The sequence below is a fragment of the Chenopodium quinoa genome, unplaced genomic scaffold, assembly GCF_001683475.1.
Source record: "Chenopodium quinoa cultivar QQ74 unplaced genomic scaffold, ASM168347v1, whole genome shotgun sequence".
NCBI lineage: Eukaryota > Viridiplantae > Streptophyta > Magnoliopsida > Caryophyllales > Amaranthaceae > Chenopodium > Chenopodium quinoa.
In genome coordinates this window covers 7673250-7689022 of record NW_018743292.1, presented here as the reverse complement: position 1 = coordinate 7689022, position 15773 = coordinate 7673250, and the positions used below count along the sequence as shown (strand labels likewise).

Here is a 15773-nt window from a genome sequence, read left to right as displayed (position 1 = left end):
TTACTAATGTAGGAGCAAATCGGAGTATAACTTAATCTCGATAAGCTGATAGCCATTAGCAACTATCAACAACAAATTAGTCTAAGCCGTTGATTACATAATAGAGATCAAACAAAAATTATCAACAATAATCCAGAATATATATATTGACAAAGTCCACTAATATGTGACAAAAGAGGTTACAAGTCGAACAAGCAAAAGCCACGAATTTTTAGCACCTCTTTTGTCACTTTCATTTTACCTAAAAACTTCTCTACGCTTTTCTAGGACATTCTCCTAAATCAAACAAAAACATCCACTAAACCACAACAATCATTAACTAGACTAGTAAAAAGATCTACTCGTAATCAACTAATCCCTCCCTCCGTTTGAATACAATAGTCACGTTAATAGTGTAATTTGAACTACCATACGACAACTTAATTCGGACCGAGGTAGCTTAATCGATCAACCCTCCAAAAAATTATGCCCCCATTAAGCAAACACAGATCCACAAGATAAAGACATGAGCAATACAGCAGCTTGCTCAACTTCACCCAAATTTCTCTTACTACTGTTAATACTATCTTCACTGCTACTCCTCTGTTTTTTCAACTGTGAAGACGACGACGACGAAGATGATGACGATGATCTTTGAGCTAAAATCATGTCATCTATATCTCCGTAGTTATAATTCATCTTCAAAAGTTGATCGTTATTTATTTGATCATCACTTTCTCCCCTCATTTCTGAATTGGATTGTTGTTGTTGATCATCATCTGCCATCTTCCTCTTCCTGAATCTTATTCCACAAGCATTACAAAGTGACTGCAACAAAAAATAACCCAGAAATTCAATCAGAATATTGAATATAATCCAGAAAAAAATAATTAAACAAAGAAATTATGTAATAAATTTATACCCTAGGACCATGAGGACCACTTCTCCATAATGGAGTTTTTGTGGTCTTGCAATCTGCACAAAATTTCTTCGCCTCATTCATTTTTTCGCCTTTAATTCTTCAATTTTATGAATAATTTATTTGAATCAGAGGGTAAAATCAAATAAATGAGATGGGTGTTTTATGAAGAAAAACAGAGAAATTGATAAACCCAGAAATATTATTTACCCTCTGTTTTTCTGGGGTGGCAAAATAATAAAAGAATGATAAATAGAAGAGGCAGATAATAAAACCGACATAAAAAGAGGCTCGGTGAAGGCGCAAAGTACTAGAAAATTCAGGATTTTTGGGGGAAATGAGTGAACCCCACTAATTTTTAAAATTTATTTTTGGGGGAAAAATATTTTGGGGAGAAACTATAAAAACAGAAATCAGAAGAATTTGGACACCCGCCAAAATGAGGGTGGAGGGAAAGTGAAGGCGGGAACTTACGTGGCAAATTTTTAGGATTGTTAGTTTGGGTAGTTTTATGTCTTTCAGGTTGTTTTGCATGATGGGTTTGTTACTACACTGGTGTAAATTAGATAGATAGTCATAAACTCATAATAACTTGATCTTAAAGTTGGGCAAGGGTTGGATCATTGTGAATATTTTGATGCCTAAAATAGGTACAAAAAAGTCGTATTGTGGTGGGATTATATAGATATTATATAATTCATAAATGAGATTTATGTTTAGTTCGTATGTTGTTGCATAATTAATATGTTGTACCAACGGATTTCTTAATAAAATTTTATTATTTGTTTAAATGATAAAAACGAAGTGAGATGACATGTTGTGTTTGAGCTATATTTGTGAAATAATGTCCATATATGACCTATAATCTCCCGTTGTACCTTTTATGTTAGATCAAAAATAGAAAAAGTAATGAATAAATAAAATGTAGGTAGAGAAAACAAAAATAAAAAATATGGGTGCTAGACATGCAAATGAGCCGATGCACTCATAAAAGACTCATCAACAAACTCGGTCAAACTAATTCCACTATTTGAATTTTAAATTCCCTTGTTGTTACCAACCGGGTTAAGTAAATTCATAGGAATTTTGGGGAAGAAATTATTCTCATAAAATACAAATTTATACGGAAATTTAATTTTCATGTCAACCAAACAAGTGCTATATACATAAAGTGCATTGATTTTAATTGTGAAGTGTCGTCATTCGGTTCATACGAATTGATTATAACTTATTCAAAGGTATATATCTTGAACTTGTTTTTTCAAAACTTAATTTTCTTAAAACAAGTGAAAATTAATTGAGAATTTCACACCTTAGTGTTCAACAGTTCAAGTGTGAAATGTTGAGTTCATATACTATATTAGCCAATATTAGGTTGCATTCCATAACCATTGTTGGATCTGTTAAGAATCTGCTCCCAACTTGGTCCAATGTCTAATGGCCCATTGGGCTAATCCAATCTTGAGTTCTGGTGGATCTACTTTGTTTATAAAAAACTGTTGATGGGCTGTTAAGATTTTATAGTTTTTCAGAAGAAAACAAAGAAACATTTTATAGAGATTCGCGTAATCATGTGGAGAATGTAAAATTCCACTATTAAACAAACAATTAATCAAATTATTTGGTTTCTTTATTTGAAAATTGTGTTTAAACAATTAAAATAAAGTGTGATTCAGCGACTTGTACTGATTACCATCTTGTGGAATGGATTACGTCGGTCCATTCTATATTACAACTTACAAGATCCACCGTATAACAACACTTTGTTTTTAAATTTGTGGAGTTCTCTTGTCTTAATTTTTTAACATATCCAAATTACAATCACCTCGAATACTTTTTTTTTTTTTTGAAAAATCACCTTGAATACTTTTAATCAGGTTCAATTTTCACATTTAAACTCGTAACAAGGATATTTTATGCTCAATTTATTGAGTAGATTTTGATGGATTTTAATAGAAGTTTAAAATTGTTAAATTCGATTAAATACGGCATAAATCCCAAAATAATCCTATCTTTGTTCCTTTCATGCTATAATCAGGGTTGTTGGTCCAATTTAGAGCAGGAGGAGCAGGAGACGTGCTTTAATTATTCATGCTTACATATTAAAAGGACAAAAAATGAAATACTAGTAATTGGAATATTGGAATATTCCCGCTATTGATTATTGCTTTGCTATCAAGTAGTCTATTGACTTGACTTGTAAAATACTACTCCTGTGCTTCAATGTACATCCACAAAATAATTTTGTTTATGAAATTTTTTGACCGGGCATATACTATGACATAATAGTAATCCTTGGACGCTTTAAAGGTAGGAATTTTCCTCAATAACCTTCTCTCTAATTTTCAAGTATATAGCACATAAACTCGGGCCAAATTAACATATAAGAGATTTCAATTTGATTGGATTGTTCATCTTAGCTTTCGATTTTTTTTATTTTATTTTATTTTTTTCTTAAAAAAAATCCCCTTCCCCATTAATATTATAAAGTTATATGTCCTTAGCTTTTACTTACACTACTATCAAAGGGGTTTTGGTAACACACACATTTATCAGCTACTAGGCAGCTAAACCACTTATATTACAATATACGTAATTACGTGTAAGTGTACTGGGCTACTGGCTCTATTATAGTGTTATTGCATGCATGCATATAGTCTGTCTGTCTATCCTTTTTAGTAGAGTTTTTGAGTTGGGTCGACGAAAGTTTGTGTCGATGTATTGCATAATAGTTTTTGTCTAATTCTATCATATGGTTCACTTCTTTCAAAATTAATCTCAAAGAAGCATTGATATCAAAATTCTTCCCTGGTAAAATAAAAATCAAGATCACCACGGATTTATTATTCTAGCTCAAGCACGCACATATGATACACGAGGTTGTCGAGGTATATACTTTGATCTTTACTCTTTACTCTATAATGTTTAAGATTTGATCTTATATAAGGAGAATTGATATCAAAACCTTTTAGCCGTAGTTATCGTATAGCTTTATACTTATTGAATAAACTTTAATTAAATTCCTCTCTATGAAAAAATGGTCAAAAGACTCAAAACTAGATGAAAATTTTAAGGGAATGAAATCAATACAATCACGTTCGACTATAAAATCACTAAGCTAAGCTTGATATAGCGGGAAAGATTGCACCTTCCAATATTAAAGTTGTGGGTTCTGATAGAGAATATCCATATAATATTCTCATCCTAGGTTTAGGATATATTTTGTATAAGAATATCTTTATGATATCTTTATATATCTTGTTAGTTATCTAATATGATTAAGACTCTCATTATTGTAACTCTATAAGTATTGATCAATGGAAATCACTCTGATCAAGAAGTTTATATTATCTAAAATGGTATCAGAACTTAATTAGGTTAGATCTTGGGATTGTTTAGATCTACAAAGTTTTGTTCCCCTGCCGGTGGGTTAGAAAACTAAGCCCATCGGTGGGATTTACAAATGATTACACAAAAACACACTTTTTTTTTGCTTATTAAGAGACACTTTTGAGGGTAGGGATCCCTTACCTTTCCTCCCATCACTCTCAAAGTGTCTAACCCGCAAATATCGAACCAAAAATCCGTAAGAGTTGATGTACGGTCAAGGTCCTTTTATTTTACCGACGCCTTTGAATTGTCGGTAAAGATAAGTATTCTTGTTGTGTACAAAACTGTCTTGGGCATCCCACCTATTCAAAAATACTACAAGCCAATGAGGGGGCTAAATTTACAAGATTATGTAGGGCAGGTTTGTTTTAAACTCATTTAATTTAATCAAACTCGATAAGTTCTAATCTCACCTTTTGTTTACTCATGAATCATGATTAGCCATAAATCTAAAAAAAATAGGTGAATTACAATAGCCCTAAGTCCCCTAACATTGTCAAATGAAGTACGAAGTAAATTGTGATGAACATTGTAAAAAAGAAAAGGTTTTTTTTTTTTTTTTTTTTTTTTTTTTTTAACAGGTAAAAAAGAGTAGATTAGGAAATGAAACAATACAAAAGTCGTGAAAAAAACCCGAGAAAAACGGAGCGAGCTCGTGATCCGATTTGAAGGGTTGGGTTAATCAGCAATCATCCACTGCTTGCGTCTCTCTTTCTCTCTCCTCTCACATGCGTTCTGGGTTATGTTTGCTTCTTTTCTTGCCCCGTTAAACTGCCCTTTCTTTCCTATAAAATTTCTAACTTCCAAAATTAACTAAAACAAAACTACTTCCTTTGACACTTCAACAAATGCAGTTTCTCATTTGCAATCGCTTTCATTTTATGGTATGTCTTCTCTTTCTCTCTCTTCAAATGGGTTGTTCACTGTTCAGTTTATTTCAATTTATTCTACCAATATAGTTTGATCATATTACATGATGTTCTTCAAGTTTATAACTTTGTTAATTGATGCTTGATTTGATCAACTTTGACCCGGATTGCGTGTATTTTGTTTAATTCCCAGGTCATTAAAATTTCTAGGTGTTTGAATTTTTGCTTGTTTGAGCTTTTCTTCTTTGTAATTTTCTTTCCTTTGATTATTTAATTTCTGGGTATTGTGAAATTAACCAACCCATTAGGTTGATTTTTGAACATTTGTGATATGCTTCCTTTTCCAATTACTTTAGCAAGTGAGCTGGTTAATTAGTAGGGAAAAATGGATGATATTTCATTCGGAGTAATTTTCTGTTAAATGTATGAATGATTCATGAGAAGTAATAGATTAGCGAGTTTTCATAATGAAGATTGGATTTTGACTTTGTTAAGTATTAATTTTGATGCAGTTTCTTCAAATTAAGCCTTGTTTTTGTCTAATGGTGTTGAAGAGAGATTTCTCATGTGTTTGGGTGTCTGGATTGTGTTAATTGCGATTCACAATCATTTTGGTCCGTTTGTTAACTATAGGTTTAATTAATCTTAGATCTAATTATGAAACAGTCTAATATGGTTCTGCATTGTGTTGGAGTATATGCATTTCATGATGAGGTTGTTGCTATGAAGCATGTTATGTTTTTAAAGAGGCTGAGCCTCCTGTAATTTAATTTCACCAAAAGGTTGAGGCATTATCCGAGTTTTACAGCGGTTATACTATGAATTCTTGCTGGTATTGAAGACTGATGTTTTCTTAATTTGAAGCTGCCATGCCATTGCATGGTAACTATAACCATTATCTGAATTCTGAATGTCCACTAAATCTCGCAACTCGAGCCTTATTTTAGCTTTCTGCTGATTTGTCTTGATTGAGATTTGATTTGCTGTACAATTGTACTAATCGTCACGTTTCACACAGGAGTATTATTTGGTGGTGATAACTTATTTATGGTGCACAGACTTTTTACATTCATCCTATCTTCCTTTTGTTGCTAACTGACATAATAGTGTCGGTGATATTCCATATTCAATTATACATCCACTCTAGAGTTGCCAGTGCTTTCTTTTACAAATGAGGTGAAAGAGTGTTTAATTGGCTTAGATGATAAATGGTAGTAACTGTATGCCTGTACCTATGGGATAGGGATAACGGAAGTTGAAAATTTTTCATGGACTGGAAGTTTTCTGACTTTGTTTACTCTACTGTTTTTAATCTTGTTATGCTAGGGAAATCACTCTCCTACTAAGCACTGATAGACTTATTACGTTATTGCTGTTTTAATGATTTACCTATGACATGAAACTTCTAGCTGTTTCTTAGTCTATTTGTTTTGTCTATAACTCTGTATCTATAAGGTTTTGCTGATTATAGAGCCATATAACCACCAAAGTAGGAAAGGAGCTTGGTCTCTTTTCAGCTTTGTACATATAAACATATAGTTTCAAATCTATGCTAAGTTTGTGGAAGGAAACTTCCAGCTCAGCTGGAGCTAAAATTTGTTTTGCTAACCTATGATGATGAACTGTTGTTTATGCTAGTTGAATTCCCTTTACGGTCATAAAACAAAACTCACATTTCACATTCTCTGAAACTGCTGTCATCAGGTCTGAGCTATCCACTTCTGATGCAAATACAAAATCCCTTGCTTTGCTTTGTTTTTTCATTGAACGAACGCTGTAAGTTCAGATGAGAACAGCCCCTATGTGCTACTCAATCTTGCGAGTACCCAAATGCAGAGTTTACTCTTTGGTAAATACGTGGTGGGTAGGTTTCGTCCCCATAAGTCCAACATGTAAAAAATCTAATTTTAGGCTGTTAAGTTCTAGTGTTGGTGGGCATGAAAGAAACATTGGAAGTTGGAGTCGAAGACCCTTAATCACTGCAGATGAAGAAACTAGCAAAAACTCCTTGAGCAGTGCAGTTAATGTCAGGCATGACTTGTCAGATAATTTAATTGCAACAACAAGCACAGATTTCCCAATAAACATAACTGATGGTAGCAGTGCAGATGTCCGACAACTAATAGCTGAGAATAAGGAGTTGGCCAGCCTTGCGACTTTTATTGTCTTTGATCTTGAGACAACCGGGTTTAGTAGAAATGTAGAAAGAATAATTGAGATTGCGCTTCAGGACCTTCACGGTGGTGAAAACAGCACGTTCCACACTCTAATTAATCCTGGGCGTGATGTCGGAAATGAATATATCCATGGTATTTCAACCCAGATGGTCAGTAAACCTGGTGTTCCAAGGTATCTCAACCAGAATTTTTTTATAAATTTAATTATCACTAGTTTATTTTGTTATTGTAGTGTACAACTTTACAAAAGATGTTGGTCTGGGTATATTAGTTAATGTTCAATAACATCATGCCATCTTCGAGGAAAGGTGAGATTGTTTGGTTAATTCTTCATCTGCCCCCGCAGCTGAAGTTTGTCATTATAGTGACCTACTTAGATATATAAGACAATCGACTATGCATTAAATCTTGCATCCAGTGGTTGAAAACAGATGCATGCGTACACATGCTTTATTCTTTTAATTTTTTGGTTAAACTACTCTCCAAACAGATCCATTAAACCCCTAAACGGTTACGGTAACATGATAATGATGTGGGAAGTCAAGGATCAACACCTGGTAGATCTGTCTTCTGGATCGACATTGGCACTTTATTTAATTATTTGTAGTCTTTCAATCTTTATAGTGTGTTTGGTTTGCGCAGCTATGGAGGAAAGGGGAGGGGGGTGGAGAAAAGGGAGATTAGGGGGAGGGAAGGGTGCTTGAATTTTTCTTTCGAATCTGTCCAGTAGTGAAAGATTTTAGTTTATTGAAAGGGAAAGAAAAAAAGAAACCCCCTCCATCCCATATGTAAATAAGGGAATATAGATCCCTCACTCTCCATCCCGTCCCCTACCCCTGAAATTTCCTCATTTAAACAGACTATTAGTTTGGTAATGCTTATTTTTCATGTTATTTATCTCCCAAAACATTATAGAGCTTGAGCAGGAGAATTTGAAGTAACATCATGAATTTAAGATGACCATGTCTATTGCTGGAATGATTTTGGCGCATTTGGTCTCTAATGTAGGATGAAGGAGCTTATTCCAATATTGCTCAAGTATGTCCAGAGCCGTCAGAAGCCAGGGGGATATGTGGTGCTTGTTGCACATAATGCCCGAAGATTTGATGTGCCGTTCCTAGTTGCTGAATTTAGACGCTCTGGTTTTGAAATCCCTTCGAACTGGTATTTTGTGGATACTCTTCCTTTAAGTCAAGAAGCAATGAAATCTGCAGGTGTTGTCTCTTTCATTGTCATCCCCTTCTCTTTTGGCTGAGATATTGTCATCTTAAGTTTTTCTTTGTCTTCAGGAAAAACTGGGTCGAAGACGTTGAAAGCACTTCAAGAGCATTTTGGAATCTCTCAAGTAGGTGAAGCTCACAGAGCCATGTCAGATGTGCATTCTTTATCACTAGTACTTCAGAAGTTAACCTATGTTCTGGAGCTTCCAATCGCCGGGCTAGTGCAGAGAGCTTTTACGGTTGATGAATTAACTAGTAGCAGTACAAAGAAGAAAAAGAAATAATCAAGCTAGTTCTTTTCTTCCTTGTCATTACTGTATCATTCATTGTTGTTGATTTATATGTAATTCTTCTAATTATAAGCAAATGACTCATTGTGTTACTATCATTTGGGCAGTTATAGAAATGAAGCAAAGTTATAGATCTTTCAGATCATTACATTTCTTTTTTTTAATATACGTAGTATATATATATGTGACACCTTTGAAGACCAAAAAAAAAAAAAAAAAAAAAAATTGTGGTTGAATAGTGGTTATATGGCAAAAACATACACATTTTCATTTGCCTGAGGTGAATCAGGGGGGAGCTCCATGGTAGAGCTCTTGCGGAGTCTTCCCAACCATGAAATTGGGGTTTTGATTCTCATCATTCTTAACTTTATGGTTGGAATGATTATGGTGACTTTTCTTTGGGTAATACTCCTGGTTATCGCCGTAAAAATGACTGATGTTTTCTCGTGTGTTAGGACCCTCTTGTCTTTCGACCCTTTCTCTTTCCCCCGACCTAGCAAAATTTGTGCCAGTAAATATCTGTTGGTGTAAAAAAAAAAAAAAAAGAGTAACAAATCACCTGGCTTAGCTGATGTTAGTAGTCTAGTATGCTGTAAATCAGGACACTGAGATGCTAGGTTAACAGTGGCTGTGGTCTGTGGATAAAAAAATGCTCTTGTTGAGAGTCGAACTCAAGACCTCCCGCTTACTAAACGGGTGCTCTAACCAACTGAGCTACAAGAGCTTCCTGAACAATGTATATAGTTTTTTTTTTATTTCTATTCAAACAAGTTAGCAATTTGGTACCTACACTATTTTGTTAACAACAAAATCAATACACTTTGCTATTTCAGATCAAGGTCAATCAAGAAAACTTAAAGTTAGTATGACTTGATAATAATTAAGGGGAAATATTGCACCAATAACATAAATGGTTTAGCTGCTAGGAATATTATAGGCATTTGATCATTGCATGTTTATATCTAGCTCTCTCGTGAATTACTCGAATGCTGTTCAATGTGAAGCCTAGATAAAATGAGTAACGTGTTCCGTAATGAACATGTTGGCTTCATTGCTTAATAATGTTTACAGATAAACAATGTCTGAATCTTTAAAGAATCATCTGAAGAAGAAAGATCTAAAAAAACCAATGTTTTACTTCAGAGTAGTTCTTCCAATAAATGAAATAAAACTATAGCTGCCTTTGTCTGATGTTGTAGTCTTGTAATTGTTGTCTTAGTACATTTGTATGTATACACACTCGTTTGTGGTTTTGATTCATGTAATCCCTATTAAAAGCTCTCAAAACAGAATGGAAAATTAAGTACACGGCGTCTTTAGGTGAACCTGCCAAGAACCTGAATAGGTGAAAACCAATACCTTCACTTTTCACAAAATAATTTCCTTCAATACTAGGAGAACCAGCATGACAAAGCACATTATAATGAGAATGGTTGCACATTTCACTATTCCCCCATGCTTCTGATTTCTATCTGCCTGCAAGTTCAGCGCCACAACAGAAAGAAGAAAATGGAAAGTAAAAAAAAAAGCATCAATCATACAAGATGACACAACAAAAGAAATGAACTGAACGGTTATTTTAGATCACATATACAAGGAAGATGACCTTCTGAAGCTGTTTTAGGCCCTCCTGGACAGTTGCTGCTACATTCTGAATGTTGTAATCTACCCTATCAACAATTGTACCCTGCACACAAGCATGATGGATCATTAAGTCTATATCATTCATGGGTATGCTCAGCTGACATATCATGAAAGTTGCTTAACTGCTAACCTGATCTATCACCAACACTGAGAGATCCTTCATGATTTGAGCAAGCTCATTCACTGATTCTGCAACCTATAAACAACATGAAAGAAACGAGATGTGGATGTGGATGTGGATGTGAATGTATGTATCTTAGAATCAGTTATAAAATTTTACTCTCTCTCTGTATTATTCTTTCTATATTAATGTTTTCCCCCTCCAGTAAAACAGCTGTTGCATCAAAACTTACAGCACAGTAAATTACACATTAGAATATTAAGTGATATATTAATCAATCTAATTAATTTCATAATAGTAAAGCCAACAGCTAGTTGGTTGATGTCTACAGTAGCAGTGATGGTAGACATTGATCACCAAAATACATTTGTAATTAAAGAAAAGTTGCATTAGGTACTTGACAAGAGTGAATAAAAAAAGAACGAGAAAAAAGATGGAGACAGACTAAACAAGGATCATACGGATTAGTATGTTTCCACAAAAAAATTTAGCAACTCAGGAAAAAGATATTCTACAGCACATGGAAGTATCCTAGTTTAGAATTAAAAATCAAATACAAAAGCAATTAGGCTTGTTAAACAATTAAGCTATAACTGCATCACTCACCTGCTGGATTTCTCGCTCCCTTTCTACAGTGAAGGCTTCACTTTTCCTTATCCTTGCTAGCTGGTGCTCATTCATCTCCTATGGAACATAAAAATATAGAACCATAAAAAATTGGCACTTGACACGATTTATAAAGGTAAACATAAGATCCACAATGATAAAGGCCCATCAGCAATAGGTTATATACACAAGAAATTGCTGCAAGGAAAGGTGACACTTTGTGGGACTTGACCAACAACTCTTCCTCCTCAAGTCGTGAACTTTCCCTAAAATAATTTCAAATTTACTCAGTTTCTGATTCACACTGAAAAAAAGTGAAAAACTTTGAGAACGAGGAAAAGTTGCTAAGCCACTAAACTAAAGATCAATTTTCCAAACAAATAATGTCTTTTTGTCTCAAAAGGATGATTTTATTGTTCTCGACAGTAACTCTTAATTTCTTAGATAAACATCTCAGTAAATCTTGAAACAAATCAGTAAACCTGGTTGCAGTACCTGATCATCCAAGTCAGTATCTTCGACTTGAGATCTGCTTCCATTCATATTTATTTCCAAGTCTCCATCTGAGCCCTAAACCAAGGAAGTAACAACTTTCAATGTTTAAAGGTTGATAAGATAAAGATAGCAATTGTAACACTAATATATACAGTCATAGGACAACTGCATAACCAGCATGATATTTGATCCAAGTGATTAAAAATTTCCAAATGATCTAAACAACAGCTATGCAGACATCAGGTACTTCTAACCTCCTTTTGCTTTTGAAGGCGCTTTAAATATGCAGATTGCTTTTTCCGAAGCTCCATTGATAAGCTTTGAAGATCAGTTGCAAACGAACGCTGCAGTAAAAACATCCAAACTTAACCTTGAGGAAGCCCCAGTTAATCTCTGGGATAAACAAAAAAGTGTTTATCACATGGCATTTTAGTAAATAAATCAACAACTTTATCTAGTCATCGTCACTGTGGGACCCGCTTTGGAGGACAAGTGCAGCATAAGACCAACATTATTTACTCAGTTCAACTCTGATAAGTTAGATTTATACCTGCACATTTTTCCTGACATTCGAGTCCTTTGTAGGTCCACCAGCAGAAAGTCTATGCAAACTCTTTTCTGATTTCCTTATCAAATTCGTTATTTCATGAGTAAGGTTCTCAATTCGGCGCTGATCTTCTTTACCATCTCCAAATGATGGCATCAATGCTTTTGCATGGGCCTTTGTCAACTCAGCCATTTTTGAACGTGCACGCTGCACATTTGATGCCACATCTTCAGATACATCTACCCAAGCTGGTGGCAGACCAACTTCTACTGCACCTTTCCTGCTGCAAAAAACTTATTTAAATTCCTTAAGATGCAACAGTAAAATTATATATTGACAACATCACAATTTTCAAAGACAATTTTCCAAGATTTATCTCCAAGAAAAGATCATTTGATTGCCAATACATACATATTGATGGCAAAAAAACAGCATTTTATAGAAAGGTGAGCAATAGACCATGTTAACAAATTATAACACTCCAACTATATGATTAGAATCTCACCATTGTTTCAGTTGTCTAATTATAAACAACTTCCTAGGCATATATGGTCTCTAAGAGGTAAAATTTCGGCATAGTCGATTTATGGTACATAGTTCCATACGTCCAATCAACATTCTTCTAGTACAACAGTACATTGCCCTGTTCCCTGCACCTTCTTCAATCACATACAAGTTGTTTTCGGGTTATGTTCGGGTTGGGTCAACTTAAGACAGCTCTAATTCAAAATCGTATTCCTTACAAACTAATGCTAATTACGATTACGTTTATATCCAATCAAACAATACTGTATATCCAATTAAACATAATAAATAAAAAATCACCAAATAAAAAATGAACAAACCTAGAAGTTCCAGGATCCTCAGAACTAATAGGCGTATAAGAACGAGCACCACGATGAAGCAAAGAGGTAGCAGCCAATTCAATACTATGTTGATGCGACGTCGTTCCTTCGATCGGCGTTCGTACGCTCTTCAGCGCATCTCTGTGCTGCCTAAACAAAATCGTCCGATTTCTGGACGTCATTGAAATCTCATATCATCAACTTTAGCAATGTAATGGTTGAATTGAGGAAGAATTCGAGGAATTTTAGTTTTGAAAATCCCTAATTTCGGCACATTTTACATTAATTTTCTCTGTTTTTTTAGGAGAGAAGATGGAAATGTGTTGGGAGGGAGAGTGATTTAAAGGAGAGAGAAAATGCTGAATTATGATCGGAAAATTGGCGGCAATGTGAGAGAGAAGAATGGTGAAGGGGTGATCAGAGGTTGAATTGGTGCAATCTGCGCTTCTATGGCGGGGAGAGAGAAAGTTCGGTAATGGCAATATGAACGACTTTTTTTTTTCCACATTTAAAAATTAATAGCCTAATAAAAGTGCATCGGACTAAACTTATCTTAACTGAATTAGTGAATCTGTTAAATACTTAAATAGTGAGCTTTATTAAAATTAAAACTTAGGACTTAATGTAGCTTATTAGACTTGTAATTTATGCTTTTTTAGTTTTTTAAGGTAAAAAGAATGCAGCTTATCGATTAATCTAATTTAATTACAATATATCTTTTATATTCAAACATATTATTAGTTTATAAAAAATTTAGACAAATGCAATTAAGAGGCACTAAAATGAAATCCCTCAAATGAGTCCCATGAGGTTTGATCTCATGATCCCTAAACCTCAGGGATATGAGGTGGGAGCGATACCACTATTTTATCACCTCTACCTCATAATTACAAGGTGATTCACCATAGAAGATTACTTGGTTAGATTTTGTATTCCCGTATAATGTAATATGTCATGTTTATCTCTTTATATTTTTTTTGAAAAATAATATGTCATGTATATCATACAATCATTAGAAATCTCACATCGGTTGTATGATCCTTTTAATTCAAACAATAGTGATATAGATCAAATTGTTTAAGTGTGAAACTTATGAGCCTTACTGTCCTATTTTATTTTTATTTTATATTTTACACATGTTTAATTTCTCATGTTAAAAAATATTAGTAATTTATCTTACAATGGATGATGATTGTCCGTATCAAAAAGCTTTTTTCCAATAAGCAGAGGCGGACGTTAGTTAGGGCTCAATGGGGCTGGCCCTTGAAAGATTTTTGAGGAAAAAATTGCAGTAGGTAAAGGCCCTTTAAACATAAATTGATTGTTTTTTTTTTATTTTTCTAGGAAGGCTAAATACAGAGTATATATACTAATCTACTGCTATAACTTTCCAAATCCAAGTTAAGAAATGACATAGGTACCCAACTTTCAACAAATTAAGGAAGTGGGTACTCAACTTTTTTTTCTAATCATATGGGTACTGTTGTTTAACGTCCTTTGTGTACCATCAAAAGATTAAAAAAAAAATTACTATCTAATTAGTTAAGATGAGTGGAAACGACACATGGAGTATTACTATGACAAGGCGCTGAAAAAACCCCTTCCAATAACCTCTGAAGACTCTTAAAACCAAAAAATTAATAAAAAAAAAAAAAAAAAAAAAAACAACAAAACTTCTTGCAAAGCTTAGAGCATCTTTAAGGGTGAACATTTTAATAGTTCACAATGAGTGAGCAAATAAGGTGGTGGCTTAATGGCAAACTCTTTAATTGTTCATGTTGAGTGGTCATGGGTTCGATTGCAGGAGCAAGCACTTGCATGAATTAATTCGCTGTGGGCCCCACCAATATTTTGGACTGATATTCATGCAAAACGACGTCGTTTTGCTGTTTCATGTTGCAAAACGACGTTGTTTTGCTGTTAAAGGTCAGAAAAAAATAGAAATCAGCGGCTGGGAGCGCGCCACTTGGCCCAGCCGCTGCTTGACACGTGTGTACTGTTTTAAATATATCCGTTGTAATTTTACAACGGATATATTTTACAAAATACAAATAAAAAAAAAAAAAATTACCAACGACTCTATTTTTTTCCCCTCTATAAATAGACACCCATATTGATATACTTTTTTCAACTTTGAAAATTCATTTTTTTCTACTATATTTTTCTCTTCAAAAATCCCCTCTATAATTACCAACTAGATTATAGTTGTAGAACTGTAATCACGATTTGTACCTCTTTTTTTTTTGTTAATTAAAATTAGCTGCGTTGTTGTTTAAAAAATATTAATCAATTAGTTTTTTAAAAAGCTGATAAAAAAATGCGATAATTTCTTAATTAGTAATCACGATTAAAATATTAAATACGTCAATTAATTATATTGACATCGGGTTAATAAATTATAATTATGAAACAAAAAAAATTATATTTACAAAAAATAAAATAAGGTGGGGTAGGGAGTATTGATGATGAACCATTGTTTAGTGTTCATTGTTAAGAGTGAATATTGTAAACGGTTTGTTGGGTTGATGTGGATGAGAGAGAAATGGTGATAGTGACCCATGAACCATTTTTTTGTGTTCACCAATAATGATGCTCTTATACGACAAATTGGGAATTGGAAAAAAGGGGATTGAAGGTCCTGCAAATCAAGTGGCAAGGATGAATGTCGGCA

The 15773-nt window shown here is 33.9% G+C and overlaps 3 protein-coding genes and 1 non-coding gene across 4 annotated transcripts; 1 reads left to right on the top strand and 3 right to left on the bottom strand.

Moving 5' to 3' along the window:
* Window positions 1-118: 118 nt before the first annotated feature.
* On the bottom strand, window positions 119-1469 carry LOC110736044 (GATA transcription factor 17-like). The gene is made up of 2 exons (XM_021916198.1): window positions 902-1469; window positions 119-807 (listed from the first exon to the last, which is right to left on the bottom strand). Exons 1-2 carry the CDS (start codon window positions 980-982, stop codon window positions 475-477), a joined length of 414 nt encoding a protein of 137 aa, XP_021771890.1. The 5' UTR covers window positions 983-1469; the 3' UTR covers window positions 119-474.
* Window positions 1470-4958: 3489 nt separating this feature from the next.
* LOC110736794 (exonuclease DPD1, chloroplastic/mitochondrial-like) lies at window positions 4959-8992 on the top strand. Its single transcript, XM_021917102.1, has 4 exons — window positions 4959-5172; window positions 6862-7506; window positions 8343-8548; window positions 8624-8992. The coding sequence occupies exons 2-4, from the start codon at window positions 6944-6946 to the stop codon at window positions 8836-8838; spliced, it is 984 nt and encodes a 327-aa protein (XP_021772794.1). The 5' UTR covers window positions 4959-5172; window positions 6862-6943; the 3' UTR covers window positions 8839-8992.
* A 502-nt stretch (window positions 8993-9494) lies between these two features.
* Window positions 9495-9568, bottom strand: TRNAT-AGU. Its single transcript has one exon. It is a non-coding gene; the product is annotated as a tRNA-Thr (tRNA).
* Window positions 9569-9891: 323 nt separating this feature from the next.
* Window positions 9892-13802, bottom strand: LOC110736795 (syntaxin-41-like). Its single transcript, XM_021917103.1, has 8 exons — window positions 13103-13802; window positions 12261-12537; window positions 11965-12054; window positions 11711-11785; window positions 11216-11293; window positions 10619-10684; window positions 10451-10531; window positions 9892-10320 (listed from the first exon to the last, which is right to left on the bottom strand). The coding sequence occupies exons 1-8, from the start codon at window positions 13282-13284 to the stop codon at window positions 10213-10215; spliced, it is 957 nt and encodes a 318-aa protein (XP_021772795.1). The 5' UTR covers window positions 13285-13802; the 3' UTR covers window positions 9892-10212.
* Window positions 13803-15773: the final 1971 nt, after the last annotated feature.

Bases quoted from the DNA above. Each gene is read 5' to 3' on its own strand.
- LOC110736794 (XM_021917102.1), top strand. From the start codon at position 6,944: ATGAGAACAGCCCCTATGTGCTACTCAATCTTGCGAGTACCCAAATGC. The intron at 7,507-8,342 runs GTATCTCAACCA...TCTCTAATGTAG, and splicing joins AGTAAACCTGGTGTTCCAAG to GATGAAGGAGCTTATTCCAA. The intron at 8,549-8,623 runs GTGTTGTCTCTT...CTTTGTCTTCAG, and splicing joins AGAAGCAATGAAATCTGCAG to GAAAAACTGGGTCGAAGACG.
- LOC110736795 (XM_021917103.1), bottom strand. From the start codon at position 13,284: ATGACGTCCAGAAATCGGACGATTTTGTTTAGGCAGCACAGAGATGCG. The intron at 12,055-12,260 runs GTATAAATCTAA...TTTTTACTGCAG, and splicing joins ATGTCAGGAAAAATGTGCAG to CGTTCGTTTGCAACTGATCT. The intron at 10,532-10,618 runs GTTAGCAGTTAA...GCTTGTGTGCAG, and splicing joins CAGTGTTGGTGATAGATCAG to GGTACAATTGTTGATAGGGT.
- LOC110736044 (XM_021916198.1), bottom strand. From the start codon at position 982: ATGAATGAGGCGAAGAAATTTTGTGCAGATTGCAAGACCACAAAAACT. The intron at 808-901 runs GTATAAATTTAT...TTTTTGTTGCAG, and splicing joins GTGGTCCTCATGGTCCTAGG to TCACTTTGTAATGCTTGTGG.